The 27963-nt window shown below is 45.1% G+C and overlaps 3 protein-coding genes across 3 annotated transcripts; 1 reads left to right on the forward strand and 2 right to left on the reverse strand.

The window, feature by feature from the left end:
* Window positions 1-691: 691 nt before the first annotated feature.
* On the forward strand, window positions 692-27963 carry T265_03996 (hypothetical protein; the record flags this gene model as incomplete). Its single annotated transcript, XM_009168614.1, has 16 exons — window positions 692-786; window positions 4014-4287; window positions 4329-4480; window positions 4517-4778; window positions 4819-5018; window positions 8120-8366; window positions 9912-10293; window positions 12238-12470; window positions 16109-17071; window positions 17310-17474; window positions 20659-20903; window positions 21683-21941; window positions 22586-22783; window positions 24160-24230; window positions 24319-24433; window positions 27691-27963. 16 exons carry the CDS (start codon window positions 692-694, stop codon window positions 27868-27870), a joined length of 4041 nt encoding a protein of 1346 aa, XP_009166878.1.
* T265_03997 (hypothetical protein) lies at window positions 6956-13439 on the reverse strand (the record flags this gene model as incomplete). The annotated part of the gene is made up of 4 exons (XM_009168615.1): window positions 6956-7121; window positions 7591-7686; window positions 11789-11980; window positions 13354-13439. The coding sequence occupies 4 exons, from the start codon at window positions 13437-13439 to the stop codon at window positions 6956-6958; spliced, it is 540 nt and encodes a 179-aa protein (XP_009166879.1).
* On the reverse strand, window positions 13569-19513 carry T265_13378 (hypothetical protein; the record flags this gene model as incomplete). The annotated part of the gene is given in 3 exon segments (XM_009168647.1): window positions 13569-13733; window positions 13752-13990; window positions 19330-19513. Coding segments are annotated over 3 exon segments (588 nt in total), but the record flags the coding sequence as incomplete, so codon positions are not given.

A 27963-nucleotide genomic window follows, 5' to 3' on the forward strand; every position in this document is an offset into this window, starting at 1 on the left:
ATCTCATGGATTTTGAAAGGGGTTATTTTGTTTATTGCTGTGTGCTTCTCCCTGGCTTAGTCGTCCAACTTTGGTCCTCATATCACCTGCCAGGATAACTATACCTGTTCTTGCCGACCGAATGAATCGTGACAAATCATCATAATCATTGTCAGCTGTGAGAACCGCGTACTTGTACAGTTGTAGCTGCCATAGTTCACCGATTTGGGGAGGTGGGGTAGGTAGCTGCGCATTGGAGGTGGGAGCTGATAAATTTGCACGTAAATACTGCACTGTCAGTGGACTGTCAAGTGAGGGATTGAGAGGGGAGCTAGAGGCGGTCAAATAATGACTTGGCAGCGAAGTATAAAAGCCATTATCAGCAGACTCAGCTGCGCTGGTCATTGCTGTCCTCCTGGATGGGGACCCTGAGACGGGCCACATCTATGGCTAGAAACATTGTCAGACATGGCCCAATTGAGCCATGAATGGCGCTCATACATCCAAGCTATTGCCTTCAATCGTGACTAATCTCGTCGTCAGATTCAGTGCTGCAATCTGTCGGTACAGATTCGGATATGAGGAAGAAACATTTACCGCATTGACCAGCATTCATTTTAATTGAGCCTGAAAACCGTACATCGACAACTAATTTACCGGAATCCGGCTAGGTTAAGCTCCTTCAGCCCTTCTGTTGAATGCAACTTCCACAATGTTGGTACTACGAGCCATTGTGCCAGAATCACCAGATACGAAGAGTGAGAGTGGTGACATCAACAGGATTGCCATACTTGTTGCATACTACAGGTAGGCGGAAGCACGTTGCTTCTGATGTTCCCTTTTGACTTTTACTTGTTTCTTCTGCTCTCTCTCTCTCTGCAGGCCTCATTACTAAGGGTGGCCGCGTTTTTCGTCTCGCATCATCCTTGGCGGCAACTACTGCCCGTTGGTCTTCGGCACTAGAATTGAACTCTCCGAACTCGGGTTTCAAACACTGAAAGCCGGTCTGCTTAGCTGCTTTCAGTGTCTCCACTCTGAAGCAAGCGGGATTGCCCCTGCAGTGATATGCATTATCTGTGATGAACAAGCATCCAGGACAAAGTACCGTAATTGAACTGCGTGTACCCTTGAGCTTTTCGAGCTTCTGACTGCGCACCTCTGGTGACGCGAAAGTCTCTGCACCTGGATGTGTGAGGTGGGTATTGTGTCGAGCCATCGCACGGATGTACTCCTAGGTGATTTAATAACCGCTGACAGTCGCCTCTGCGCAGTTTGTTTGGCGTCGTCGGTGAAAGAACTTGGAAAGAGGGAAGTCCGTCGCTCCCTTTTTATTGACGCTCCTAGACATACAGTTACTGAACACTGCTTTCAAGGGGAGGTACTCGAATTTTTGGAGCGTTTTACGGATCTTGGAATTTGTATTAGTTCTGATTTTAGTTTGAAAGATGAGGTTAATGCACGAATCTGTAAGGCTCGAGTCGCGTTTGCTAATTTGAGATACATATGGTGTCAGAGTGGTGTATCAAGCTACAGTGCGGGCTGTTTTGTTGTATTGCTGTGAGAAGTGGCCTTTTCGGGGATCGCGACTGAGACGTCTTCAAGCGTTCGACAGTCGTTGTATCAGAACCACAGCTCTTGTAGGTTGGTGTTGGCATATCCGTAACGAGTACTTCCATTGAAGAATGTGTCCAGCACCAGAAGCTATGTTGGTTGTGGCATGTGTTGCGTATGCCTAACCATCGCTTCCCGAAGAGGGTGCTGTTTTCCATGCCAATTCAGAGGCAGAAACAGAGGTGGCCAACCTTTGGCCTGGCAGAGGGATATGAAGGAGATTAAGAAACGCTTGGGTGCTGTCGGTGCTACTCGCCTTCCAGGATGGGAAGCTCGTTATCCTCAATGCGGCTGGTTGGAAACGCTGCAAGATATGACTGCTAATCGATGTCATTGGCGATCTTGTTGTCAGTTTCTATCCAGATGATTATAGTAAGCTAGCGCTAGGATCCACCTTTATTATTTTCATCATAAAAAGGCTTTCAAATGAACCATGTTTGTACGGCAGCGAAGCATGGGTGCTGAACACTGATGTCATGCTGTCGATGATGATGATGATGATGATGATGATGATGATGATGATGGTGTCGGTCGGGCTACGTGGACAACAGAGGGCAGGCGCTACGGATGTGTACTAACCACAGCGGAAGTCGTTTGATCGCGAATGCCCACCAACGAGCTTGCTACTACTTTAAACAGCCTCATTTCCATAGAGAGGTGGGACCCCCTTCAGCTTGAGAATTGTCCGGATGTGTATCTCAACGTACGCGTCATTGTGATCCTGACGACCTTCATTCCGCTCTGTTCAAGAATGGCGGTGAATTCTTCAGTTAGTGCCTGTCTAGTCTTTTTGCGCCTGTCTGTGGGGAGGAAACCATCTCAGACAGCGGGGTGAGCCGACACCAATGCCCGTAGTCAAAAGGGGAATCCGCAGTGCATGTACTACCACCTAAGTTTGACTCCCGTCAGAACAAGGCTTCTGGCCTCATTGGTTCTTCGTCGTATTACAGCGGTGCGTTAAACCTAAACGCCCGAGCATCAAGAGGTATTTCAACAGAGTAAAGGCTGAGTTGGCCACATCTTCACACTCCGTCAGATGTTAGAGCAACACACGTGTACACGATATCCACAATCTTGGTGTTCCTTGACTTAAAGGGTGCGCTTGATTCTGTTGATTGGTCAGCGCCTTTAACCACACTTGCTCAACTGGGTGTGCTGCAGAAAAAAAATCGTTCACCTGTAACACCATTCCGGTGCCTAGCTGCCATGCCATCCGAGGGAAGCATAAGGGCTGGGATACTGCCAGGTTGCCCGAGCCTAGACAGGGGAAGTCCAGAGTAGAGATCGGGTTCGAACCACGGACCTCCCTGTCAGTGAATTCACTCCCTAACCACTTGAGGCATCTCGCCCGTGTGCCCCAAAAACTGAACACAATCCGGTCTCTATACTCGTATACTTTCCTGTGCCCGTGAATGAGCTCTCTAGAAGCTTCCTATAAAATGTTTTTTTTCTGGCAAGGATTTCCACTCTCCGTTTTCGTTCGTATTTTTCATCGATGAAATAGTGAAGCAAACTCTGGAACCTCGGTGTTCCCACTGCGGGTAACGAGAACCTTGTCAATCTGAAGTGCTCAGACGGCGTGCACCTTAAGCCTTCGAAGCACAGAATCATGCTTCAGAAAGTTCAGTCTCCGAACATACCCCTTGCATTTCAAGGTGATTATGAAGAATTTCAAATACCTTGGTATTTGTACTATTTCTAAAGGAATTGTTTCTGATGAGTTCAATATGCGAACCTCAAGAAGTCGAATCACGTCTGCTGGATCTCGCGGGTCTTGTAAACCGGGCTACAGGAAGGGTGTATTGTTTTATGGTTACGACACATGATCTCTGCGAACGGATATTGTGGAACAACTTTGGGTTTTCGTTCACGTATGTTTCAGAATTGTCACTGGCATAGTCTACTGTCCACGAGCTCATAACTAGGTATTCAGAAAACGATTTTTTGTTTTTGCAGCGAATACTTTAGTTTTGCAGTGGAACCAGCATCACGGTTGTGTTGGCTAGGCTCTGTGCTACGCACGCCGAAACATCGGCTACCGAGACGAGGGAAGCATTGGTGCCGCATAATATTGCTGTTTCTGATGGTGATGATGTGTTTGTATAATATCGCCACGTTGCGGCGTAGGTGTTGATCTCTGCAGTTGCATTTCGTCGGCCAGATGACTGGCGGTAATAGAAGGATGCGTTGCAACGATATCTGCGACACATCACTGTAAACTTCAATGTATTCTGATCAGTCGACAACTGGTTAGTCCGAGTAGTGCCGGATCCACTGAATCGGAGATCATTATGTCCGGTCCACAACAGGGTCTCATGGCACATTCGGTCGAAATAGATGACGTTGGCACTCACCAAAGATATACTTTCCATATTAAAACCGCATACCTACAATACACTTGATTCCATGTTTTAAAGTTTTAGCTTATTCTTGAATTACGTGACAGTGGATTCCGTCCGTTCTCTGAATACTTGGCAATGTCGTATATCAAACCACCTGTTCACCAACATAAAAAAGGATGGACAACAGCAGTTTATGGGCCTGCTGGAGAGTGAGCGCTCCGTATTTGCCTCACGGCTTTCTAGGCACATTGTTTCTGCCGGAGCAGATGGTAGAGTGAAAGTGTTGAATGATGTAGATGATGCAAGTCCTATGGAACATGTGATTGGAGAAAAGGTCAATAGTCTTGTTTGCAGAGTGAGTAGTGTGTTTCTTTTTCACACTGTTCATTGTGGTAGGGTGATACGGTTATATTGGCCACCGAAGGGACGTACGTCCATGTAATCCAAGTGGAGGATGGCCTTCCTGAAGGTGTGGCGACTCGATTCACGTCCGAAGTTAATCATGCGGTGCTTAATAAAGACGGTAGCCGGTTAGCTGTCTGTAGCAGGTGCGTTCGCTCCACTTTATTTTTTGTATCCCCTAGTGATTTTCTGATCAAGGTGGTAAACTTCTCTTCTTCGGACGAACGCGAGTTCATTCTGAAGGGCCACACGGGCGGTGTCCTTAGTGTCGCCTTTGATCCGTTAGACATCCTTCTTGCATCAGCATCCTGTGATGGCACTGTTCGAATTTGGAAGGTGGATGACAAGCGCGAAATCAAATCGCTGCGTTGTCTTTCTCCATCGAATGACCCTGCATTTGCTTTGAGCTTATGCAGGTTGTGTTGGGAACATTCGACTGGGAAGGTGGGTCCTGTTGAGCTGTTGTGAGTTTGATGAATTCCAGTTTCTAGCCGTACCAGTTGATAAGCAGATATGTCTCTATGAACGGGATACCTGGGAGATTTTGTCTTATCTCTCTTGTCCCGCGGTCGCTGGAGCTGTGCTTGTGTGTGCTTCGTCCTTTGATGGGAGCTTACTGGCTGGTGGGACTGAAGATGGATGGACTGTGGTATGGCGAATCCAGGATCGGCATGCATTATTTCGGTATGTTCGGTAGCACTTGTGTGTCTTTGATCTACGTAACTTTCTGATCACTAGCTAGTGTAGCTCCTTTCCTTTTCTTTGTGTCACTGTGTTATGCGATAAAGTTGGAAAGATGATTTTCCGCCACATATAATAGTCCTTCGATTACTTTGGGCTACGAATTGTGTCTGCACAGTCCATATCGCAAAATATATTTACCACAAAGAGGTAAGCGCCACTTCGTACCAAACGTATCATTTGGGTGGATGTATTTCTATCACGCACTTGATTGTACGTGCAGGTCGTACAACACAGTTGCTTAGTGTACTCAGTGTGATCGTCTTACTCTTGCGTGGCCTCATCATATTTTTTTGCTTACCAATCCCTCGGTGTCACACAATAGCAACAGCTGCACGCTCAAGTTGGCTGTACTTTTCCTCCTGTTTTGTCCGACAGCAACAATGATTCTCAAGCAAGCTGGGGCTTAAGTGTGGCTTTTGTCCACTTAAATCAGATGGTTGTCATCCACACCGTGTCCGTTGGGATAAAGACGGCAAAGTGTCTAAGGGCAGTTGCCTACTCAGCACGATCGGGTGAATGACGGGATACGACGGAGAGATGTGCTATGTCCACGTTGTGTCACAGCAGGTTTCAGTCGTGTAGGGCGCTACCTGCCTGGGAAGTCCTGGCTGGCGAGCCAGTCGATGGACACAACCAAAGTGTGTTACTGGGCCGTCGTTCGAAGCGTCGGGCGTTCCGGTCACACCACTCAAGCGCGAACATGTTCACCTGTTCAGGCGTAAAAATTCGGATGAGTCAAGCGTGCGCTTGTGGATTAGTGGTAAGACGCTCGCCCCGCACGACAGATGTGCGGAGTCCAGACCCCGGCACGGCTGTTGGATATGCACTGCTGGTGGGCTTCAATAAGCGCGAAACTCGAGTCCAGTGCTTCTCCCCCTTTGGTGTGGACTCACCAGAATGACTGCGCCAGGACAAGAGGACGATTGTTTAAACGAGAGTCATGTATGTATTCTACAAAATCCCGCAACCACCAGCACCTGAAAGTACAATTTGCCCAATGTGGTAGACCACACAACCCTTTAAGACAAACAGATCTAATTCGGCATGAATTCAGCACAAACATCTGGCCCCCACGTTCGTAACACCTTGGTTTCCGTGTGCATTTTCGTAGAGAATATTGTGTGCAAATTCATTAAGGTTGATACCTCAAGGTGAGCCTGAACCTTCCCATGGTGCGTGCGATGGCTTGTGTCTTCTTGATCCACCGAAATATGCCAGGAGCATCCGTGCGACATTCGCGACACTCATACTAGGTGTGTTACTGGTTAGAGTTCCGACCAGCGCAGTCTCCTGCCCTTCCGCACTGTGTCTGGTTGAAGATGCTGCAAGATGTGGCTGCTAATCGGCGTCAATGACATTCTTGCTGCCACCATATGTCCAAATTGCCGGAATGAGTCTCTGGAGGTTTAGGCATCTCGGAGTGATTGTAGTGTTTGTGCCCCTTCCACATCCGCGTTTCTCCTTTTCTTCACAATAAGGATTTCAAATAAATTATGGTCGTACAAAAGCAAAGCATCAGCTTTGCAACAGTGATGTGCTGCTGCCGATGTTGATGATGGCTAAAACTGATATGAGACTTAACACTCGTTACTGATGCCATAGTACACCAGAATATTGCTTCCCTTTAATGAGGATGCAGGCGCAGTCATTTCATATAGTTTTCATCTGATGGAATCCTAGGACACAGTGTGATGACTAAATTCCTTCTGAGCCCATGAAATTTCTACTTGTGTGTAAAATGGATATGCAGCTGGCGAGCCAGTCGATGGACACAACCAAAGTGTGTTACTGGGCCGTCGTTCGAAGCGTCGGGCGTTCCGGTCACACCACTCAAGCGCGAACATGTTCACCTGTTCAGGCGTAAAAATTCGGATGAGTCAAGCGTGCGCTTGTGGATTAGTGGTAAGACGCTCGCCCCGCACGACAGATGTGCGGAGTCCAGACCCCGGCACGGCTGTTGGATATGCACTGCTGGTGGGCTTCAATAAGCGCGAAACTCGAGTCCAGTGCTTCTCCCCCTTTGGTGTGGACTCACCAGAATGACTGCGCCAGGACAAGAGGACGATTGTTTAAACGAGAGTCATGTATGTATTCTACAAAATCCCGCAACCACCAGCACCTGAAAGTACAATTTGCCCAATGTGGTAGACCACACAACCCTTTAAGACAAACAGATCTAATTCGGCATGAATTCAGCACAAACATCTGGCCCCCACGTTCGTAACACCTTGGTTTCCGTGTGCATTTTCGTAGAGAATATTGTGTGCAAATTCATTAAGGTTGATACCTCAAGGTGAGCCTGAACCTTCCCATGGTGCGTGCGATGGCTTGTGTCTTCTTGATCCACCGAAATATGCCAGGAGCATCCGTGCGACATTCGCGACACTCATACTAGGTGTGTTACTGGTTAGAGTTCCGACCAGCGCAGTCTCCTGCCCTTCCGCACTGTGTCTGGTTGAAGATGCTGCAAGATGTGGCTGCTAATCGGCGTCAATGACATTCTTGCTGCCACCATATGTCCAAATTGCCGGAATGAGTCTCTGGAGGTTTAGGCATCTCGGAGTGATTGTAGTGTTTGTGCCCCTTCCACATCCGCGTTTCTCCTTTTCTTCACAATAAGGATTTCAAATAAATTATGGTCGTACAAAAGCAAAGCATCAGCTTTGCAACAGTGATGTGCTGCTGCCGATGTTGATGATGGCTAAAACTGATATGAGACTTAACACTCGTTACTGATGCCATAGTACACCAGAATATTGCTTCCCTTTAATGAGGATGCAGGCGCAGTCATTTCATATAGTTTTCATCTGATGGAATCCTAGGACACAGTGTGATGACTAAATTCCTTCTGAGCCCATGAAATTTCTACTTGTGTGTAAAATGGATATGCAGAACAGCACTGAAATTGTTTTTTGTCCGTTACTCGATGACCGTGCTGTTCCTCTGTTGTGAAGGTGACATGTATTTGGAGGGACTCCTGTATTTTTAGCTATTGCTGCGCGTGCAAACTTACCTGTTCATCATTGATCATATGATCTTAGTTATGAAAGCTCAGTCTCACTTTCACATGTTTCATTAACTTCACGAGGCTCAAAGCCTCCAGTTTTGTCGTTGATTTTCACTTATGCGGGGTTCCTGTCTGATTTCATCCCACTCTACCCTGCCAGTTTGCGTGACCCTTCTGAAAGTGCCGTTTGTAGTCTCGCTTGGCATCCGCAGCAGGAGACGTTGATTTTGTGTGCCAACCGAAATGGCTCAATAGGCCTTATTCGTCTTCCAGAGAGTCGCGTGAGTTCCACTAGTTAGTGTCATTTTGGTAGCTGTCCCATGGCGCAGTTAACCTATCGTTGCTTATTTTAAAATAGTTCATCTGCTTGAAATGTCTTGTTCGCGACCAGAGTTATGACTAGCGGAAAAGAAGTACGTCTCGCCTGAAGAGCTGTACTCAGTCCACTAATTACAGCGCAGAATAGTCCACGTGCAATTCACCCACTTTTTGGATGGAAAATAAATGCCCGAATCCTTCTTTAAACCCTTCAACTGTTCACGAACACCTTTAACCGATTTAGCACTGAGTTGCTCTTTTCTCTGCTGCCTCTCCAAGGTATTTGGCCACGAAACAGATCTGATGAATCCTGAACACGTTGTTTTGGTGTATGGCTTAATTATGTCCCCAAACTGCTCGCCGTTGAGAACCAAGCACGTACCAACGCAGGAACCACACGTATGCTGTGTAACCATAATCGCAACCGGTACTCTGAGCAAATCGTTCCGCTGTGATACCCTTTCGGTGCATGGTTGCCTTGCAGCCTAAATGATGTACCAGGGCTGAGATACTATCAGGTTGCCAAAACATAAACGGGAGGAATCGAGAAGCCTTGACTTTGAAACGTCGATCTTCCATACAGCAGCTTCGCGTCCGCAACTCCTGGACCATCGCGAGCTGGTTTACTTGGAAAATACTGTTGGCGGAACTTCAGTAGTATTGCCCTTCACTGTGATACCTTTTGTCGGGGCTACTCGGTGCTGTGAAGGCACAAAATGGTCTGACGAATCGGGTTTGAGTCTCTAAAGCTTGCTTTTGAACGCGAGCTGCTTATTATTTTCGCAATGTTGTATTCAGCTACCGCTTTCCGAATGATAACGGTGGTGGACGGATAACGTTCTATTTTCATGGAGACGTTCATGTTGCCCTAGCTCACCGCTCAGGCAGCACTAAATAACCACTGTTTTGGGACCGTTGTCGTTTGTGATCTCATCAAAATCCGTACCGTCCGGGAAGTTAATTTGTCCTGACTCGAATAAAAGCTGTCTGAGGAGTTTTAGATGTCTATGGTACCGCTTGGCTGGAAAACCTTGATGAGTGGCTACTCTGTATGAATACTCGGAACAGTTACTAGATTGTTTTTTAATCACCACTCGACCCACATGCATCAACCAAGTGGAACATTTCCCCCTACACATGAGGTCTAGTACATGGCTGTATTGATGGAGTCGTATTCAGGGCTCGAAACGTGCTCTCTGGGAGTTCCCTGGGATATACTGGAGTGTATTAACAAGATGTAAGCTTGAGCGTAATACTTATGATTTGTTATATACTAAGCATAGTAATCGTACTAAGGGACACTGTAAATACAGTCGCATCAAAACCGTCGTTCTTAAAGCTTACGCCATTTTTTGTGATTATTGTCTGGACAAGCGTGCAAGATGCATGAAGCCAAGTAGCACACACCTAGTGAACATAATTGAGCGAAATCCACGGTTTTTTATCTTGTTGCTTTGTGTGACGTAGCAATTCATCATTTTGACCGGCCATCAAATTTCTATTATTAGTCAACTGATGCTGACGTCCTTTCTCCCACGGCTCTGGAGGCTTTGATGGGGTGTGAAGAGGATGGTGATGCTGACGAATTATTGCGGGCGGCTGCCGCTCAGGCAGAGTCGAGCCGCTTGGTAGACGAAACTGAAGCAGCCAAATTATTGGAGCTACCTGACTCAGATGACGATGGGGATTCAATAGATTTATCTCGCATCAAGTCAGGTTATCTTGGGTTAGACGACGAGGACGACGCAGGTGAGCCTGTAAAGGTTGAACAAATGGCCCCGTCGCAACCTGCAAATCAACCGGGGACAGAAGCTGGCTTGATGTCGACCCTTATACAAAACCTTGGACAACGTATTCAACGACCATTTCAACCAGGCTCCATGCCTTTGGGTAAGTTCTTTGATTAGTATAGTGTGGTTAGAATTTGTGTTCAAAATCCGATCGTCCTTTCCGGTCGGGCTGAAGCTTAACGATTTTTCACGACTCAGCTTGCTGCATTGTGGGTGAAACTTACAGTGAACACATCAACCGTACATGTTGTCTTGAAAGACTAAACTCAGGGGAATCGCGCATCACTGATTGGGTTGAGTAGGTTTCGATAGCGGAAAGAAATGTTCGAACTAGTCTTGTTTTTCTATTCTTTACCTTTCCACTTTTTCTCGATAATGGTGGCTGTTGTCCAACTATTTTGAAGACATGATTGTGGTGAATTTTTTCGTTGCAACAATCTGAGGAGCGGACCACAAGAACCGAAGAGGGTACACTTTATGCCCTCCATCCTCAAGAGGGAACACTACAATGTATGTCCCGTGTTTTGTCTCCCTACCCGTGTAAGGGCGTGTACTACTGATGAGGCCTGCGGGTAGTCTGTGGTCGTGTCTAAACCCCGCCACGCGTCTAATGGAGAGTAGAGTTTATTACGGAACCTGTGGAATTGCTTTGCAATATTCGTTTACAATTGTGTAATAGTCAATGAATATCCATGGAAGTTCAAGAGGACGTGTGATAATGTTGTTTTTTAAAAAAATTATGCACATATGTCCAATTGCTTGTGAGTGCTTACTTGATATTTGCTAATAAGCTACTTCGCAGCGAAGAGTTCTCTTCCTTTCACCACTGGACAGTCAATTTGTTGTTGCCATAAACAATTTCGATGGAATATCCTACCATATTTTTTATAGAAAAGAAACGTTTGCAACCAAACTGCCCGGCTCAGCGAACAAGCCAACGACCATCCTACCATATGACTGAGCACTTCATCACCGGATATGGTCTGACTTGGGTTCGGATAGGTACACAGCTTCGCTTTTCTGAACATATCACGTTTGTATTGTACACTGTGGACAGCCAATATGGCACATAGGGTTAAGCAACATACCGATGTTTTCCTGGTTTTCATTTAACTCTGCTTTCATAATAAATTGCCAACACAGCAGATGAGTTGTGACTCACCTTGACCACCAGATGCCTTGTCCTCCGAAAAAAGCGTGAAGCTCGACCGTTCAATATTTCCGCCTCTCTGGTAGTGTGCGCGTTCTCTTGGAGCTGCGGTGAAGCTTACATTGGCAGAACAGGTGGATGTCTGACAGGGCGCGCAACTGACTGTAGGTCGGACGTTGTCAGGTCAACAGAACTTCTGAACTAAGTCACTTAGTCACCATGGCATTGGTCAAGTGAACACTAGAAAGCCACTATTAATGGTTACTGCTCACCATTTTCATATTAGTAGCGTATCATCGTGATGGTGACACTTATGAATGTAACGGTCTGACAGGTTGCCGTGAAATGTCATAATCGTAAAAATCGTTCAGCTGTAGCACCCTTTCAGTGCCAAGCTGCCACGCCACCAGAAGGAAGCACGAGGGCTGAGAGACTACCAGGTTACCCAAGCGTAGACAGAGGAATTCGAGAGGCAGAGGTGAGGTTCGAACCACGGACCTTTCGGTCAGTTAATTCGCGCTCTAACCACTGACCATCTTGCTCGATGTCACCACTGACCTTAACTATATCCACCGAGATTGTGTGCCATGAAGAAGACCAACTAACTCGCCTACTGCACAGCCTTTCACTTACATTGCTTAAAAAATCACTACAAATTTCTTACTATTCTTTCTTGTACATGCAATCAGAGTTCTAAGGTGAATTATGATATTTTCGACGCGCGGACAGAACTGCCCATTTGGTAGTTTTCCGTATTTGTCTCTCCATTAAGTGTTTCACCATATTTGACTTGTGTCTGTTTATCAAGAGGAGTGCTATGCCCTTCCAGGGGTCACTTGGTCTGACCTTGAAGTGACGTCTGCAATACTGTCGAATCCGCCGACTCCTTTATAGGTTTCCGTGAACGGTTTATGGTCTGGAATCGGTTCGGTTTGGTTGTGCAATATCGTGGAGCAAGTGGGGATGACGATGAAGACGAGGATGATCAAGACACGGACGCTGCACTGGGTGGCTCGATCGAGGTTGAATTCCATGACACGTCGGTGCATCACAGTCTGCGTCTCTCCAACAGGGTCGGCTACACCATGGCTGATCTTAGCCTCACCGCACTATTGTTGGCGTCTCCGGTCAGTTAGTTGACTCAATTGGTCTTCCGTTATATTGCTGACAACGACGGCTTAATTCGCGCATGTACTTTATGGCGCCAGGCAACTATCCCTCCTAACCGCTTATCGGCTTCATGTAAAGGTTTATCAGTCAGGTTGAATCCTTGATGCAACAATTGCCTGGTGCCCCGGATGTTTCAAATATATATATATATAATGTATATACCACTATATCGCGTCAGCAGTGTAGTTTTCTTCGAGGAATTTCATTGTGAAATTCAATCAAGGGTGTATCCGTATAACGAGCACAAGTCGTGAGACCTGTCAGTGAAACCAACTTAGAACCCTTAAGACAGTCTCTAATTCCTTTGTCCGTTGACTAAGAATCACGTCATTCGATAAAGCACACCAATGTAGGTATCTCATACACCGGCTGTGCCTTGTAATAAAGGATCATATATGCTGGTTGAAACAAGCAAATAAGGATCCGTATGCTATCACTTGAGAGTGCTAAAACTAAGTGGTAAAACAGATTACATTCAAAATAAGCTACGGCTTTTATCAGGTATTACGAGGTTCAATGTTGAATCAAACCAAAAAACCTCGCGAAGAAAACGTAGTTGAATTGATTGTGACGCCTCGTACGAAGTGAGTCTTTAGAAAGTAGAGATTCAATGACTACTCGGCCTGCGGAAAACAAATACAAGGGTACCCATGAGACTTACCTCATCTATGAAAATCTTCCCACAGATTAATTCAGGTCATTAGTTTAAAACTCTTGAACCAGCGCGCGCGAAAGATAAGTATGAGTTCGTGGAATTGGCCAAGGATTTTAACAGTAACGGGAAAATAATAGCGTCTATTTTCTTGACGAATATGGCACAACACTTAAAAGGAATCCCACATGTTCAGATTGTGCACCGTGAGCGCGCATTTCTCCAGCAATTGGATGGAATGGCTATGGGAATGAGTGTATTTTGCTAATTTCATGCAATTTGGTTACAAGTAGAGCATAAGGTTGACGGAAACTCGAGGACTGCACCTACCTGATGGGCCCTAAGGGCGAAACCGGTCGTGGACTATCGACGAATTTTCAGCAACCTTATGAGTAGTGCATTACGAGTGTCCATGTATCGCGATATCTCGAATATCGTAGCGACTGAAACATGAGGCGGCCTGGCGCAGCACACTCAGTTGCCTGGAAACGTCACAAGCGAGAGATTCAGCTGGGTTCCAGGTGAGTCTCTTGCGAAACCGAATTAGTTTGCAAATAAGTGTATTTGGCTATGGGAATCCTTTTACAACCTGTTTTGATTGAATGCTTTGACAGCGTAATGCGAAGAAAAATCGAAGTCGTTCAGCTGTAGCACCTTTTCGGTGCCTGGCAGCCTTGTCACCAGAAGGAACCACGAAGGCTTGGATACTGCCAAGTTGCCCAAACCTAGACAGGAGAAGTTGAGAGGCAGAGGTGGGGTTCGAACGACGAACCTTCCGGTCAGTACGTTCGCGCTCTAACCACTGAGCCGTCTCGGCGTAATGAACTTATTAATCGATCGTAAACGGTGTGTTGACGATATGTCGTGACACAGGATAACATACGGAATGCCGCTTCCCTCTGAATTGTTTTCTATTCTACTCTGGTTCACAACTGAAACCCAAATATCAAACAACATTCGTTTTCGTGACGTGGAGTTGATGTCTGCTGAAAACGACTGAAAACTCCTAGGACAGTTCGGGATTCTGTTCTGACGAACGAGAGGTGTTTCTATGTCTATGCAGTCTAAGATCTTTTCTGAATAAACATTTTTTTGGAGAGGTGGGTTTTCATTCACCGCATGTTCTCCCTTAATAGCTGCCCATCACATTTTAGCAAAAACTCCAAAACTTGAAACGTAGAGCCCAATTTTACAAAATTTCACCTGCATATCCGTTTTTATTTGATTACCATGCGACGTAGGTGCGCCGAAGTGAAAATATAGTAACCGAATTCTGTAAATCAACAGGGTTGGCTGAAAAGCGATAACGTTGGAAAGCACGTACCTCTTGCGATGGATCACAGCACCCACAAATGGAATTCCAAAGCCTTCTTTACTGGGCACCGAATATACACTGGTGTCATAACAGCTTTATGGACTAGCTATTGGCCGAAGAATAAAGACAATCCGACGTTTGTTGAGGTCATTTCCATAAAACGCACAACCAGTTTTTTATTCGAAAACAAACAGTGGTCAATCTGGCACTTTCGTTCGAGTAAACAGCTGTTCCTCACTTACGCCGGAATTTACTTCGCTCTTCTAGCGTAATGTACAGACTCACTGTAAGGGTGAGGTTTAGTTTAATCTAAGGTGATTTTTAACCAATGGCGAAATGTTGCAACACGCATCCCTCGCCAGTCAGGACGGGATGTGGTTGTTTCCCGAACCCCTCTTGAGGAGGACCCTTCCAAGGACCGAACGATTCTCCCCGGTGTTTTTCGTATGGGGATCTTTTGGGACCCTTAGGAGCGAATCTTAAGCTTCAAAATGCTTGCTAACGGTAACACATGGGCCAATCATTCAGCTAATTAAGGCCTTCGAACGTTCATTCAATAGTGAAGCGGAGTTTGTGAGGTCAAACGTGCCTCCCTACCAAAGACAAACCGAAGTCGCATTCAACTCCCTAGGTTTAGTGTAAAGGTATTCGATTTGCTTATTCGGAGGTCGTTTATGACTTCGACTGTAGCCTGCCACAGACGACTACTTACCCGTAAATTTGATATGAAGCCATTTTCATTTTACTTTTTATTCTAAACATATTCGGCTCATGTAGCCAGTGTCGTCATAAACCAACCCGTACCAAAATCTAACTTTCGTCGGGCTTTGACTTTTGTTCAGTTTGACGTAAGGGTTATTGCATGTAAACCAGTCATGGTCAGTCTGGTTTTTATTGAGCTTCAGTGATAGTCTATGTACTCTGTTTTGTTAGGGGTCAATACTTGCCACATGGTTGTGCGGTCTTTTGGAGTTCTGCTCTGTATCAATGGAAAAATTGAGGATTCGAAATGCCTATGTTCTTTGTAGGACGTACGACTATGAGGAAGCACCACTGTTGATATGTGCCAACATCAGTTCATTGTGTGCCTTTCATCATCAATAGTCGTTCAGTGTTGCTGAATCATAATCCGTCGACTTGCTTTTTGCAAATGAAACTGACTTGTTTCATATGTGGCAGTCCGGACGTGCGCAGTCAGCCTGCTTGTGGACTATGGTCCGTCATTTTGATTCTTTTCTATAAGTGCGCAAACTGAATGCATTCTAAAAACCCACTGAGTGAAGCTGCTTACGTTGGCAGTATATTCTGACTTCACTTTCAGATGTCCATTTTCCCCAAGCTCTTTTAAACCGAGCATCTTTTATTGTTCAAGCGTTTTGGATTTAACTTGTTCTTTCAGTTCAGTCTCAATTTTTTTTTACTTTTTATTGATTCATGGTGTCACTTTCGTATCATGTCAGGAGCTGCTTATTTCGAGCATAAGCCCTTCCGGATTGATTCTTTTTTTCGGACAACCGTATCCACCCTCACGTACAGACCTTTCCAAGTGTAAACACTAGGAAGTAAGCCTTGTTTCTTTTATGTGTTGTGACTACAGTCGTTCTACTATTTGCCCTTTTTTGTGATAGGGATCGAACGACCGGAATTTGGCGGATGACTTTGATGCAGGTGTACAGTTAGATCCAGAGGATCTCAGTCAAATAGCTGTACTTCCACTGGAGACTGCTGGAGGTGGTGGCGATACATCGTCCTCCGAGTGGACGATTAAACTTCCAGCTGGCGAGGCCTGTGATGCTGTTTGCCTTGTTCCTCACGAAGATCCTGATGAACGAGGTTATGCCGTAGTGGCTACCTCGAAACGATTTATTCGTGTGTTTTCTCAGCCATCTCCATCGGCGTCGCTGTTACGACCATCAGCCGGATTGCATCTGTTTCAGCTAACCAAGTTAGGTTTACCGCCCCTGAGTATTTCGGGCTGTGGTGTGGTTGCAATGGCAAGCCATCCCAGTCGGCCGATTCTGGGTGTAGTTAATTCAACCGTTGTCGGTGAACTGGCCTGGAGACTGTTTTACTTAGGTGGCACTATGTTGGGTGCTGAGCGTAGCCCAGCTCCTGCCTGGTTAAACGGCGTACTGTCAACTTGGCAAACACTTCCTCTAAGTCCTGCCCCATCGAGCAGCCCATCATCATCATCTGGATGTTCTTCCGCGCGACTGACGTGGTTCGGATTTTCTGACCTCGGGGGATTGTACACACATGACGCTTCGGGTACCGTGAGGCGCCTTGTTCATGGTCGGTCGCCCAATCGCCCGGAATATCATTGGATTCCTGTGTGTGACACACACTCTGTCCTGAAGCCTAGTAACCGGCACTCTGACACGTATTTCCTAGTGGGAGTTATGGAGTCAACAGAATCAATTTCAGCACAGACTTTGGAGTCAGAAGCTCCGGCGGATGCAGGGTTTGGGCAGTTACAAACAATCTATTGTAAGGCCTCTAAGTGGCCTCGCGTATTTCCTCGTCCGATTGTTTCAAATTTGTCTTTTCGACTTCCTTTGTGCTCCATCGGAACGGATCAAGGCAATCTTGAGGTAGGTAGCGACTGTTTTCATCACTCTCATGGCATGCATATTTCTTGAGTTGGTGTCCTACAAACAAGTTCACCTGTCGGTTTATTCAGCCAGACACGAATATGTGCATATTTAGGCGCTACTGAGGTGGATATCGTGCTTTCTCAAAATATCAACTGCTGCCTTCATGTTGTTTCCTTTCCCATGATCAATTTACGCACCAATGGTTGACAGCCCAACTTTTGTCCCTTTTTCTCAGGAAACATATCTCCGTTACCTGATCAGTGAGGATTGGCCTGTTTGGGGTCCCAACCCGCGATTAACCAGTTTGAGAACAGCTGATATTGACGAACCTGAACTACTACAGACTGTTTCTGCCAAGTGTTTGACCAAGCGCAAAGGTGTCCTCCTGCGTTTGTTCGCCGTGAGTGCAATTTTTCGGACTCTCTCAGTACTTTGACAACGCCTATAGTCATGTCTGTTTTGCTCAGGTTCAATTTCCCCCTTCAACCCAGGGTGACTAACACAGTTATGGTTTTCCACGGTCAACAGCGTTAGTCTCCGTTTTGTGGGACTCCATAAGAAGTCCTCATAACAAGTCTTTGTGAGGAATACATTATTCAGCCTAGCATATTCTAAACACTGACCATAAAACTACGCTCGAGTACTCCTGGCCATGTTGATGATGTTGACTCCTTACTGGTCAGAACTAGGTAACCTAAGTGTTCCCGCCCACATGCTATCGTAGAGCCGCATAGCAACTGTGTGCCGCAGGTATACTGCAGCCTGTTGATGTGACTGTAACTTCCAGTCTCTTGTTGAACAGCTGGTATGGTGAAATATTCCTCAGATTATGAACCTTCGTTCTAGTTGAACAGTATTTGTGGGCCGACAATGTGCGCGAATACTGGCACTGCTTGACGTGCCGACTAAATGAAATGTTCAGAGAGCGTTATTGAAGCACAAGTCTTCAATATCGACGTTTCGGAGGATGGTGAATAACAGCTTTCTTTATCCTCAGATACTGGATCAGGTTTTTCTCTTTCTGTTTTTCTCTGCCCTCTTGTTCTTCGGTGCCACACCAACAGCTAACCGAGCCAGCTGGACTTTCCAGCTCCCTACTTATCGTCACTGAACATCAGTTTAGTCCCTTCATGATTTGACTGTACGCTTCATGTGCATTCTAGTCAGCCAGGAGGGATTCCTCATGCTTGTTGCTCATATACGGAACATAACTAATCTGTGAGCGCCACTTAAGAGCAGGAGCACATCGACTGTGACTTCGTAAGCCCTCCTGGTTGTAATTGTGACCATCAGAGACCACTCTCTCCTTTGCATCTAAGAAATTATATACTACTTACTGCATTTTAGTAGTTCATTTAACGCGACAAAATTTCCTTTTGCCGGTGCCTCCAGGACACCATGCAAGAATTCATTTGACCTCTGGTCTCAATTACTATAATCCCCACGCTCGATTAACCAAAAAACCGACTCCCAAAAATCTAGTAGTTGAAAAAAATGTCACCGGAAGCGCATCGCGTGATGTTGAATCCAACAACCTGTTAACCACCCACCCACCCACCATAGTCTAATGTTGGACACATCGGTGGAACTGTACCACTGCGCCCCGGTTTGCCGTTCGTTCTCCATCGTGTACAGACAATTAGTTATTTTTCAAATCGTAACATGCTTTAGCTGTTTCGCGGCAGAGTTACTCAGTTCTGTCAGCGTACCTTAGTGAGCACGAGGTATGATTTACTGCTCCACCAGCAAGTAATAAAATAAACGGTCCTTAAGAACATTGCTTGTTTGATGAAGGACTTCTGAACATCAAATTGGCGGAAATTGCTGCTGGGCATCAGTATGCATACAATAAATTACCTACCAAAGTATTGAAATCTCGCGTACAGAATACCAAACACCATTTCCTATCAAGCTTAGAAGTTTTCATGCCAATCGCATTGTGTGGTCCATTGAGTTTTGACTTCCTTTCTGATCCGTGTCACATTCATTCTAATGGACAGGTTTGTTGTAGCATCCAGTGTGTCTTCTTCCGGATCGTCACTTAGAGATTGACCTTCGACCGGGTTCCGAGTGACGGTCGACTGTCGGTTTTATTGTTTGAATTTTCCTGAAAAGTCATCCAAGTCCAAGTTGATTGAAGCTTAGGGACCGCACTTGTATAATGAACCGTAACGAGGACGGAACCGTGGACTGTGGAAAAGTTCTAAAGAGTTACACGCATTTGTATATCAATTTGGTTTTGACGGAGGACTCACCTAGAACCCAGGCGGATCTCTTGTTTATCATATCCTCGGTGAGTATTTCGTCAAAGCCAAATCGGCATGCAAATGAGTGTATTTGCCGAATTATGGGTTCAAGTAGAACATGAAGTTGACGGAAACTCGGGGACTGAGCCTCGGGACCCAAGAAGGGCGAAGCTTGTTGTGGGCTGTCGAAGAGTTCTTATCAATGTTGTGAATAGTGTATTGGGCATCAACAGTCCTAATAGCGCTTCACGCTCTTTCACCACAGAACTTGATTTCTTAAGACGTATGTGCATGCAAAATAAAGTGTTGAACAATCTTTCGGCGAATGAATCAATTACCGTCCGGTTAACTGCCACTAAACGCACCAAAGCTGCCCGTATTTTTAACACGTCGCCATACAAAATTAAGTATTGTTGTAAATTCGGTGAGGCTAGTTGGTGAGGTTTCAGGTTCAAGAGGCAAGTAGGTTTTCATTCACTAGTGATGAAGTACTGCACACAAACAAGTCGACTACCACTGACTTCCCTTAAGCTTTGTACTTGAGATGACCAGGTCTTTCCCTCACTTGGACTTCAAAGTATTTCGTGTGTGCGGGTTTTTTGTAGGTACTGTTCAGTAGTAGATACTTAGCTTGTAAATGTACAGCCGAAATCTTTGGCGTATGAAACAGTTTTATTGTCGATCAGTTTTCCCATGTTTTCTTACCACTATTACTGCACCACCTTTAAAGGAGTAACTTGGTAAGGAAATTACGAATGAACATCTTTGGTCATGCTCATAGGAAAGGTTCATTCAAAACACAGTAGTAGTATGGCAAACGTCTAATCGCCTCAATGTTTCTTCACCGATGGTGACCATCTTTAAGGGTTTACACAATCAGGATAAACGTCAAAGGGAGCAGAATATGAATCGCAAATAAATCTTAGAATGGCTGAAACTTTCAATTTGCATTTTCCTGAGTACTCACTATGGGGTGACTTAGAAAATATGGATTGTTAACGGTCGTCTTCAGTAAAGGTGCTCAGTATTCTAACTCGCAGCATTTCTTAACCCGAACTTTATTTACATGAACCAGGAGCTGGGTGAATATTCATCGTGTAGTGAAGAGGTAGGCAAGTGTCTTGATACTCACTTACATCCAACTAGGAAAACTGCGATTAGATTCGTTTCCAAATTCCACATCGCATCTTCTCGATTGGTGTTAGACTTGCTCCCCTGATGGTTGATCACTCCTATAGGTCTGATTCTTGGGTGAAAATTCCTTCCTAAGTGAACTTCGTTATTCGTTTTATTGGTTACTCTTGTTTCTCTTTACTCCTCCCTGGATTTGCTTCATAGTTGGCAGCCAAACTAGAATCAGACTGGGCCAGCCTTGCTATAGCTCGTCTTATGCCAGATGCGGCTACCGTTCAGCTGGCTATTCGGTACGCCGGCCGATTACGCCGTCAGCATTTGGCTCAGCGGTTAGCCGGCGTCGCACTGGAAAAGGAACGTGCTGCTATCCCTGTGGTAGATTCTCACAGTTCAGACGAGGAGAAAGAAGAACCATTTTACGATCCCAGGATGCGGTTTACCGCCTCAAAGTAGGTTGGTATTTTTTTGATTGTCAGCTGACTTCTATGGGTTGCGCAAACAGCCGAAATGTTCTGATTTATGACATACCCAAATGTTTTGGTTTGTTTTTCATTTATTTTAATTGGAAAACGTTTTTCAACCACATTTTTTATCCGAAAACGATTTTCCATCCCGTTCGATCTCGGTTCGTTACTAGCTACTCCTGGTGGATCCGCTCCATTTCCTTTCTGATTAGGATTAGTTGCAAATTTGAATAAATTTTACAAGCACATAGAGGATGTGTTTAATGGATGGGTGGATGTGTTTGTTCTGCACAATTGAGTCTTTTGATTTCAACTTATATTACAATGCGTCGTAAATCGCTTTCCAGCTTAGCGCAGGAGCTGCTTTTCGCCGTGAGTTGTTTCGTGAGAAAGCGAGGCCGTCGATTTTACGGTCGGTCCCTAGCTGACGCTTTGAAGTTGCGACCTCGAGAGGTGCCTTTTCTCGGTACCGGACGAAGGCCCGTTGGTCGTATCTCGTTGCATTAACACGTGTGAGAAATGCTTCCTTCAGTTGAATTTCAACTAGTCAACTTCATTTTCTAGCATTCTAAACACCACACGAAGGTAGTTATCATTATGGCACAACTGTCTGTTACCTCAAAAAAAACACGTTTATGACAGAAAGATATTCAGCTTACTTTCCTATTCGCTGCGTATTTATTCACGATTCTGTTGTAATCGTTTTTTGTTGTAGGATAGATGTCAGAATGCAATAGTTAAGCAACGACATGTTTCATTTCCAGGTGCAACAAATACGTGTCTGATGCGAATCCCGTTGAATCCTACAATGCGCGGCCCGCTGGTCGAACCGGACGCCGCCATCCATCCGGTGCCCACGATGAGCAAGACTTGTCCAATGTGTCCTTGGTCAGTTCAGCGACAGATGATACTCAAGACGAGGGCCATCTTAGCGGCTTGCCACTGCCGGACTCCGAGCCTCTAACACAGTCCATGTTGTCTTCTAATTCACTATCCAGCGTTACGGCGCGCAATCCGTTCCGTGTAAGTTCTGCTTCCAACTGCGGTTCTACGGTACACGCCAAGTTTTCTACTTCGTTCTAGAACCCCATCGTGGCGACGGCAGGTAATCGTTATGAAAGTCTGTGTGCCGATAAAGTTAAGTTGTTCGTCTCATAAACAAGAGAAATTTGCTACAAGATATCCTCCTTGTTGAGGTGGTCCCCTTTGGCGGAACTTCCTTCCTGTAAAGCGGATCCCACCATTTGTATCATGAAATTCGATGAATATGGTAGTCCCACTTCATGCTTACTGATCTCCTATTCCTTCATGGACTTCCCTTGCACTACTGATCTCCCGGTCACCCTCAGTCAGTCAGTCAAACCAGAATTATTGTAAGAGCCACCCTTTTGTCTAAGGCGTACCATTTAGGCGAGTAAAATAGGATCGCATTGCAATGAAGACAGTGCGTTATGTTACAGCAGAGCGCCTGTAGGGCTGGATGATGGCCATGTATTCCCAAACATCAAATGCTGACTTTGGTTCAGAAATCCGGACTGTTTCCACCTTTCCATTACTAGTACCAGCGGCGAGGACATGGTTAGTGGTTTCGGTTATTTTAGGCTACATGCTTCAAGGTGACAAATGTTTATTCGTGTTTTCTTCTCCCTTCATTTTTCGCGCTTCAGGAGACCAAGTCTTCTGGTGGCAAACAATCCTCCAACGGGTCTAGTGTGTCAGCACCCCGCGGTCGCGGAAGTGAGATACTAGATAGTTGGAAACCACACAGCATCGACAATTCGAATTCGGATACTCAGAGGTCATCTCAGCCCAAGGCAGCATCTCGATCGGGTAAGAAGCGCGCGGGACCAGGGCTGACTAACGAGGTAGGATTTATTAGTGTGGCAACTTTTGAGTTGATACATTATATTCACTCTTTGGTCTGTGTGTGTCAATCCTAATCGGCATTATCAATGTGAATATCAGTTTACCTCCTTTCGGTTTTTTCTGTTAGACGGTATTGCTGCGTATTTCTTTCGACCATGACCATTCACGGATCATATAGTATTCCATTCTGGTCGATATTTTGACCGTGCTTTAGCTATTTGAGGTTCTCTTGCTGGTGTTGTATCAATTTTGGTGGCTAGTCAATCTTGGGGTAGGATAGAATGATAATACACTGTTCTGAGGCGGTGAACGTTTCTGAACGACAAATGTGTCTTGTCTGACAAACTTTCCTGTCTAGTTGTTTGCCTATCCTCCTTACAGAACACCTTTAACAGCAGATTGGGAAGATAAAAAATATCCGACTTCGGCGGGACACTTCTAATATTTTCTTTGAAAAAATGCCCATTTACACACACCGAAATCGATGGCTAACCGGTATCCCCAATTGCGGGTTTTTCCAAACAGCGCTAGCACCAACCCTATCTCTGGCTGAGTTGTCATATACTTTTCCACCCTAATTCCAAACTATGCTTTTCCTATGGGAGGACCTTGTCGCTTTTGTTTCTTTGCTGCTATATTTGGCAGTCATCATCATCATCATCATCATCATCATCATCATGGACAGCATGACAACATTTATGCTTCGCTGCCGTACAACCATGATCCATTTGGAAGCTTTATCTTCAAAAAAATAATAAAGGTGGACAGAGAAGGGAGTTAGTATCAGCTTACTACAATCATTCCGAGGAATCTACACCTCCAAACACTCATTCAGGCAATCTGGATAGAAACTGACAACACGAACGTCATTGACATCGATTAGCAGCGTCTTCAACCAGTGGGAATCACGGGTTACTCATACTGTTAGGCCGATATCACCCAAACGTTTCGTTATCTCTTTCTGCTCTTCTGCCGCGTCAAGGGTTAACCACCTCCCTGTTCATGCCACTCTGGAGTGGGCACGGAAAACAGCATGCTCTTCGACAAATGATGGTTCGGCATACGCAATACATGTTCCAACCAACGCAGCTTCTGGTGCTGGACACATCCTTCAATGGATGAACAACCGATAACTCCTTTTCTATTTCCCCTGTCACGCCTTCGCCGACATATTTGGCAGTTAGCTTACGGTGTGTTTCAAACTCGTTAGTTGGACAGCAGCTACCAACGAATGCACTTATATTCCGGTTTGGAAGATCATGGGCTCCCGGTGTCTTAAGAGTACCTTTTAGCGGACGTAGCAATTTTATGAATTCGTCGTGAAGGCCTTGAATTAACGTTTTATTCATTGTCTTCATACATTGACCGGTTTCAGCAACCACGGAAACGTCAGTCAAAGGTTCCAAAGCCATTGCAAACTCAAGTGCTTGAGAAAAAAGACGATGAGTAAGTGCATATGTCAGTTTCGTCCAATTGTCGTCTAAACGCGTGGGATTTGGGTGTTACTACATCTGTCGTTTCTCACTGCTTACAGTGCTCCAACGGAATTCATGGATTGGTTCGATGAACACAGAGAAGAGCTCGAGGAACAATATCCCGAACTTTCAGCGGAGGAACTGTTACGCACAGCTCAACAAGAATTTCGGAAGGTAGGTACTTCTGTCACTCGTATTTTTTCAATTACTGTTTTCTATGGATTGTCTTGAGGGAAGAACATTCTACTTTGTGCTTATTGTTGTTCCTTTCTCAGAGTTTGTTGAATCTTGTCTCGAGTCCCTTCAGGGTATAAAATGCACGCTTATAGCCAAGTAGGCGTTTATTTAAATCCACCACTCCGCTACAAATTTTAAAAGATCAGCTCCAAAAAGGAAAAAAGTCCGCAACCTGCATCGGTTTTTCATATGAGGTGTGTTTAGTTGTGGAGCCATGTAGCATTAGATGACACGACATGATGATGACTGAATGATTGGAGAATAGTGGCGCGGTTTTTGTCTGTGTGATGTGATCACAGTGCTTACCGGCCACTCTTGACTGAACGGCTTCTTCTTCAACTGCTAACGGGAAGGTCGTGGGTCCAAATCTCTGGATGAACACTGCTGGTGATTCTCAACAAGGATGAAGCTGCTGTACAGATATTATCGACTTCACGTGCGGGGTCGAGTGCCTATCAGAACTTCGAATTTTCCTCTCTACATACGAGTTTTTCCGATGTCTGACCGGCTCATTCTGACTCACCCAGTTATTTGAAACGATGATGTCCGCAGCTTATTTTGACAATGGTGGATTTCGTGATGAACTATATTATATCAGATACCGCTGCTTCCAATGCACAGCCACCTACCCCATCTCCCCAAATCATCGGTGAATGAAACTGTGGCAAATCTAACCACTACGGCAAGTACGCGGTTCCTGCAGCAGAGATATATCTTGTTGTGAGTTTACTTCTACTCAAGAAGCTGTTTATCCTCGGAAATATGTCGTTAATCATTATATAGCTGCTCCTTATCCCGTTTTAATCCACAGCATGCTTACCAATACAGTTACCTCCGGGAAGACTTTCATAGCGTCGACTGCCGTAACTATTCTGCTCGTCGTTAGGCAAGCATCCGTGATGAGGAATATAGAGCACTGACTGAAATCGACTAATTTTAAATAAGCATCGACAACGACGCTTTGACTGATGGTCGCCTATTCAAACTATTCACATTCAACCGTCTACTGTCATCACGTTGAACGTGACTAGACACGACGGGCTTAGTCAAATACATTCGTTGCGAATGTTTAAGATTTGGACAGGACGTACACGGGAATATCTTTAACGAAAAGTGCACTCACACTCTTTTTTAGAAAAAAAAACCCCAGGATAAGGAAACCCGTGGTACTACAGAAGGAAGCTTGAAATTTGGGGTGCTGGTGATGTACACCACTTTATCAACCAGTGATTACAAAGCGCACTACAGTACGTCACACGTTTGAACAAACAACAAGAATGTCGTTGTCCACCCCACGTTGCACTCACAAATATGAGGTTGCATATGAAACGGAAACACATCTTTCAGAACGTTTGCCCAAGTGTATATCCAGCTTTGTAAATGAATCTCCCAAAACGTCGGTCGTAAATCTCGATACTGTTGCACCAAACTACACTGGCATGTAAGACATGTTCCGGGTTGTGGGTCGTAAAAACAGGACCACTCTTGTACTGGACAGATGCTGTGGTCATCTGATATCAAGAACTTAACCACTCCAACAAGAATGTCGTTGTCCACCCCACGTTGCACTCACAAATATGAGGTTGCATATGAAACGGAAACACATCTTTCAGAACGTTTGCCCAAGTGTATATCCAGCTTTGTAAATGAATCTCCCAAAACGTCGGTCGTAAATCTCGATACTGTTGCACCAAACTACACTGGCATGTAAGACATGTTCCGGGTTGTGGGTCGTAAAAACAGGACCACTCTTGTACTGGACAGATGCTGTGGTCATCTGATATCAAGAACTTCTCCCAACCCAAGCTCGGCGAGCAGATCAACAGCCACCTGGCCAACCATCAAGAACTTAACTTGTGCTTCTGAACTTGGGTAGTTTTCAGTTTAGCTTTACCTCTGTAAAGTTGGATGGATGATAATGTGCCTCACCCGACGTCCCGAAACCCCCAAATTCACTGACTTCTCACCAATGTTCACACAATGTTCCCAATGTATTTTCGCGTATGTCCACCGCTATGGGGCCTGGTTCCATCCCCCATGCCTGCTAAAACCCATCCGAATATCCTTCCTCGTATGCTGAATTCCACAATAAAATTTCATTGTCTGTTTAATTTGGAAAGTTTCCTACCCATGCGGAGGTATCGAAGATTTTTCGGTGAAAATGCAAATCTGAACTCAACGGCTACCCCATGTCTCGCGAAAATTATATTTTATCCTACTTATTCATTTATTTACGGAGGTAAACGTATTCTGCCACGCACATTATTTTCTAATTCATTCAGCCGCTCTGCTTTTAACCGAACATGTATCATCCTTGGGTTTTTAGTGCTCTGTGCACCATATTTACCAATGCATATTACCAGCCAGCTCGATTTATTTTGAAATTTATAACTTTGCTTTTTGTCTTAGTATGTCCGCTTTCGTCCAAAGACACTACCTGAAGGCATGATTGTCATTTCTCGTCAGTGGTCAATCGCAATCCCCAGCTGCGTGATTTCTTTAATGCAACCTTTTGACCTCTTTGCTTTCCTGTCATGTTTTTTGCTAGTTCGTTGGCCAATTCCATCTGGGGGTTCAATTGTAGGGTCCTTGGGGCGTTGCTAAATCATCGCCCAATCGAAACATCGAACGATTTCTTGTGAGGTTCAGAATTCCCATTCAAATGAAGTCAAATTGGAAGATTGTTTAACCGCTTGATTCAACCATAAAAATGATGCTTTTTGGCTTAGAACTACTTACTTGTATATTGTTCAAAAACTACATTTCACATTCTATAGTTTGCTGCGTTCTGTTTGCTTTGATCATTCTTTATCAGTGTATATTTCGATTTCTGTCGGTATTCATGAAACCACTCAAAATTACTGATTATGTATCATGTAAGGATTCGTCAACATAGAACACCAGTTTAACAGTCACTTGTTCACTGTTTTTCCTTACGTACAAAACAGAATTACCCAGTAACTCTAGCTCACAAAGATGTCCCTTTATGTAGATTTACGCGATCAGGAGTAGTATGAGGCTTTCACTTTTAATGTGACGAGACAGCTGGATCAGATGTTACCGAATTACATAGCGTCTGGTGGTTCTAATCAAACTATTCTTTGTTGCTGAAGGTTGCCACCTGTGATTTAAGTATGTTTGACTTAAGAAGTATGAGATCACTACTCGTTTACGCGCTTACTCGTCTATTGTAGATAAAGGCTAAATCGCTAACTTCGCGAATAGACAGTGAGGACTCTCTTGATGAAAAGGAAAATGAACCCATTCCAACGACGTGTAACGATGCAAAAGTTATGGCTCCTGGTGCAAATAAACACTCGTTTTCAACTAATGCATCTAAGCGGTTGTCTTCATTCAAGTTTGACTCGAATTGAGCAGAGTGATTCGACCAGATCAATCAGGGCCTTCCGGATTTCTGCATTTTTGAAACTGTCCGATACTATTTTTCTACTAATGGGGGGGGGGGG

This window comes from Opisthorchis viverrini (genome assembly GCF_000715545.1).
Source record: "Opisthorchis viverrini unplaced genomic scaffold opera_v5_62, whole genome shotgun sequence".
In the NCBI taxonomy this organism is placed as follows: Eukaryota; Metazoa; Platyhelminthes; class Trematoda; order Opisthorchiida; family Opisthorchiidae; genus Opisthorchis; species Opisthorchis viverrini.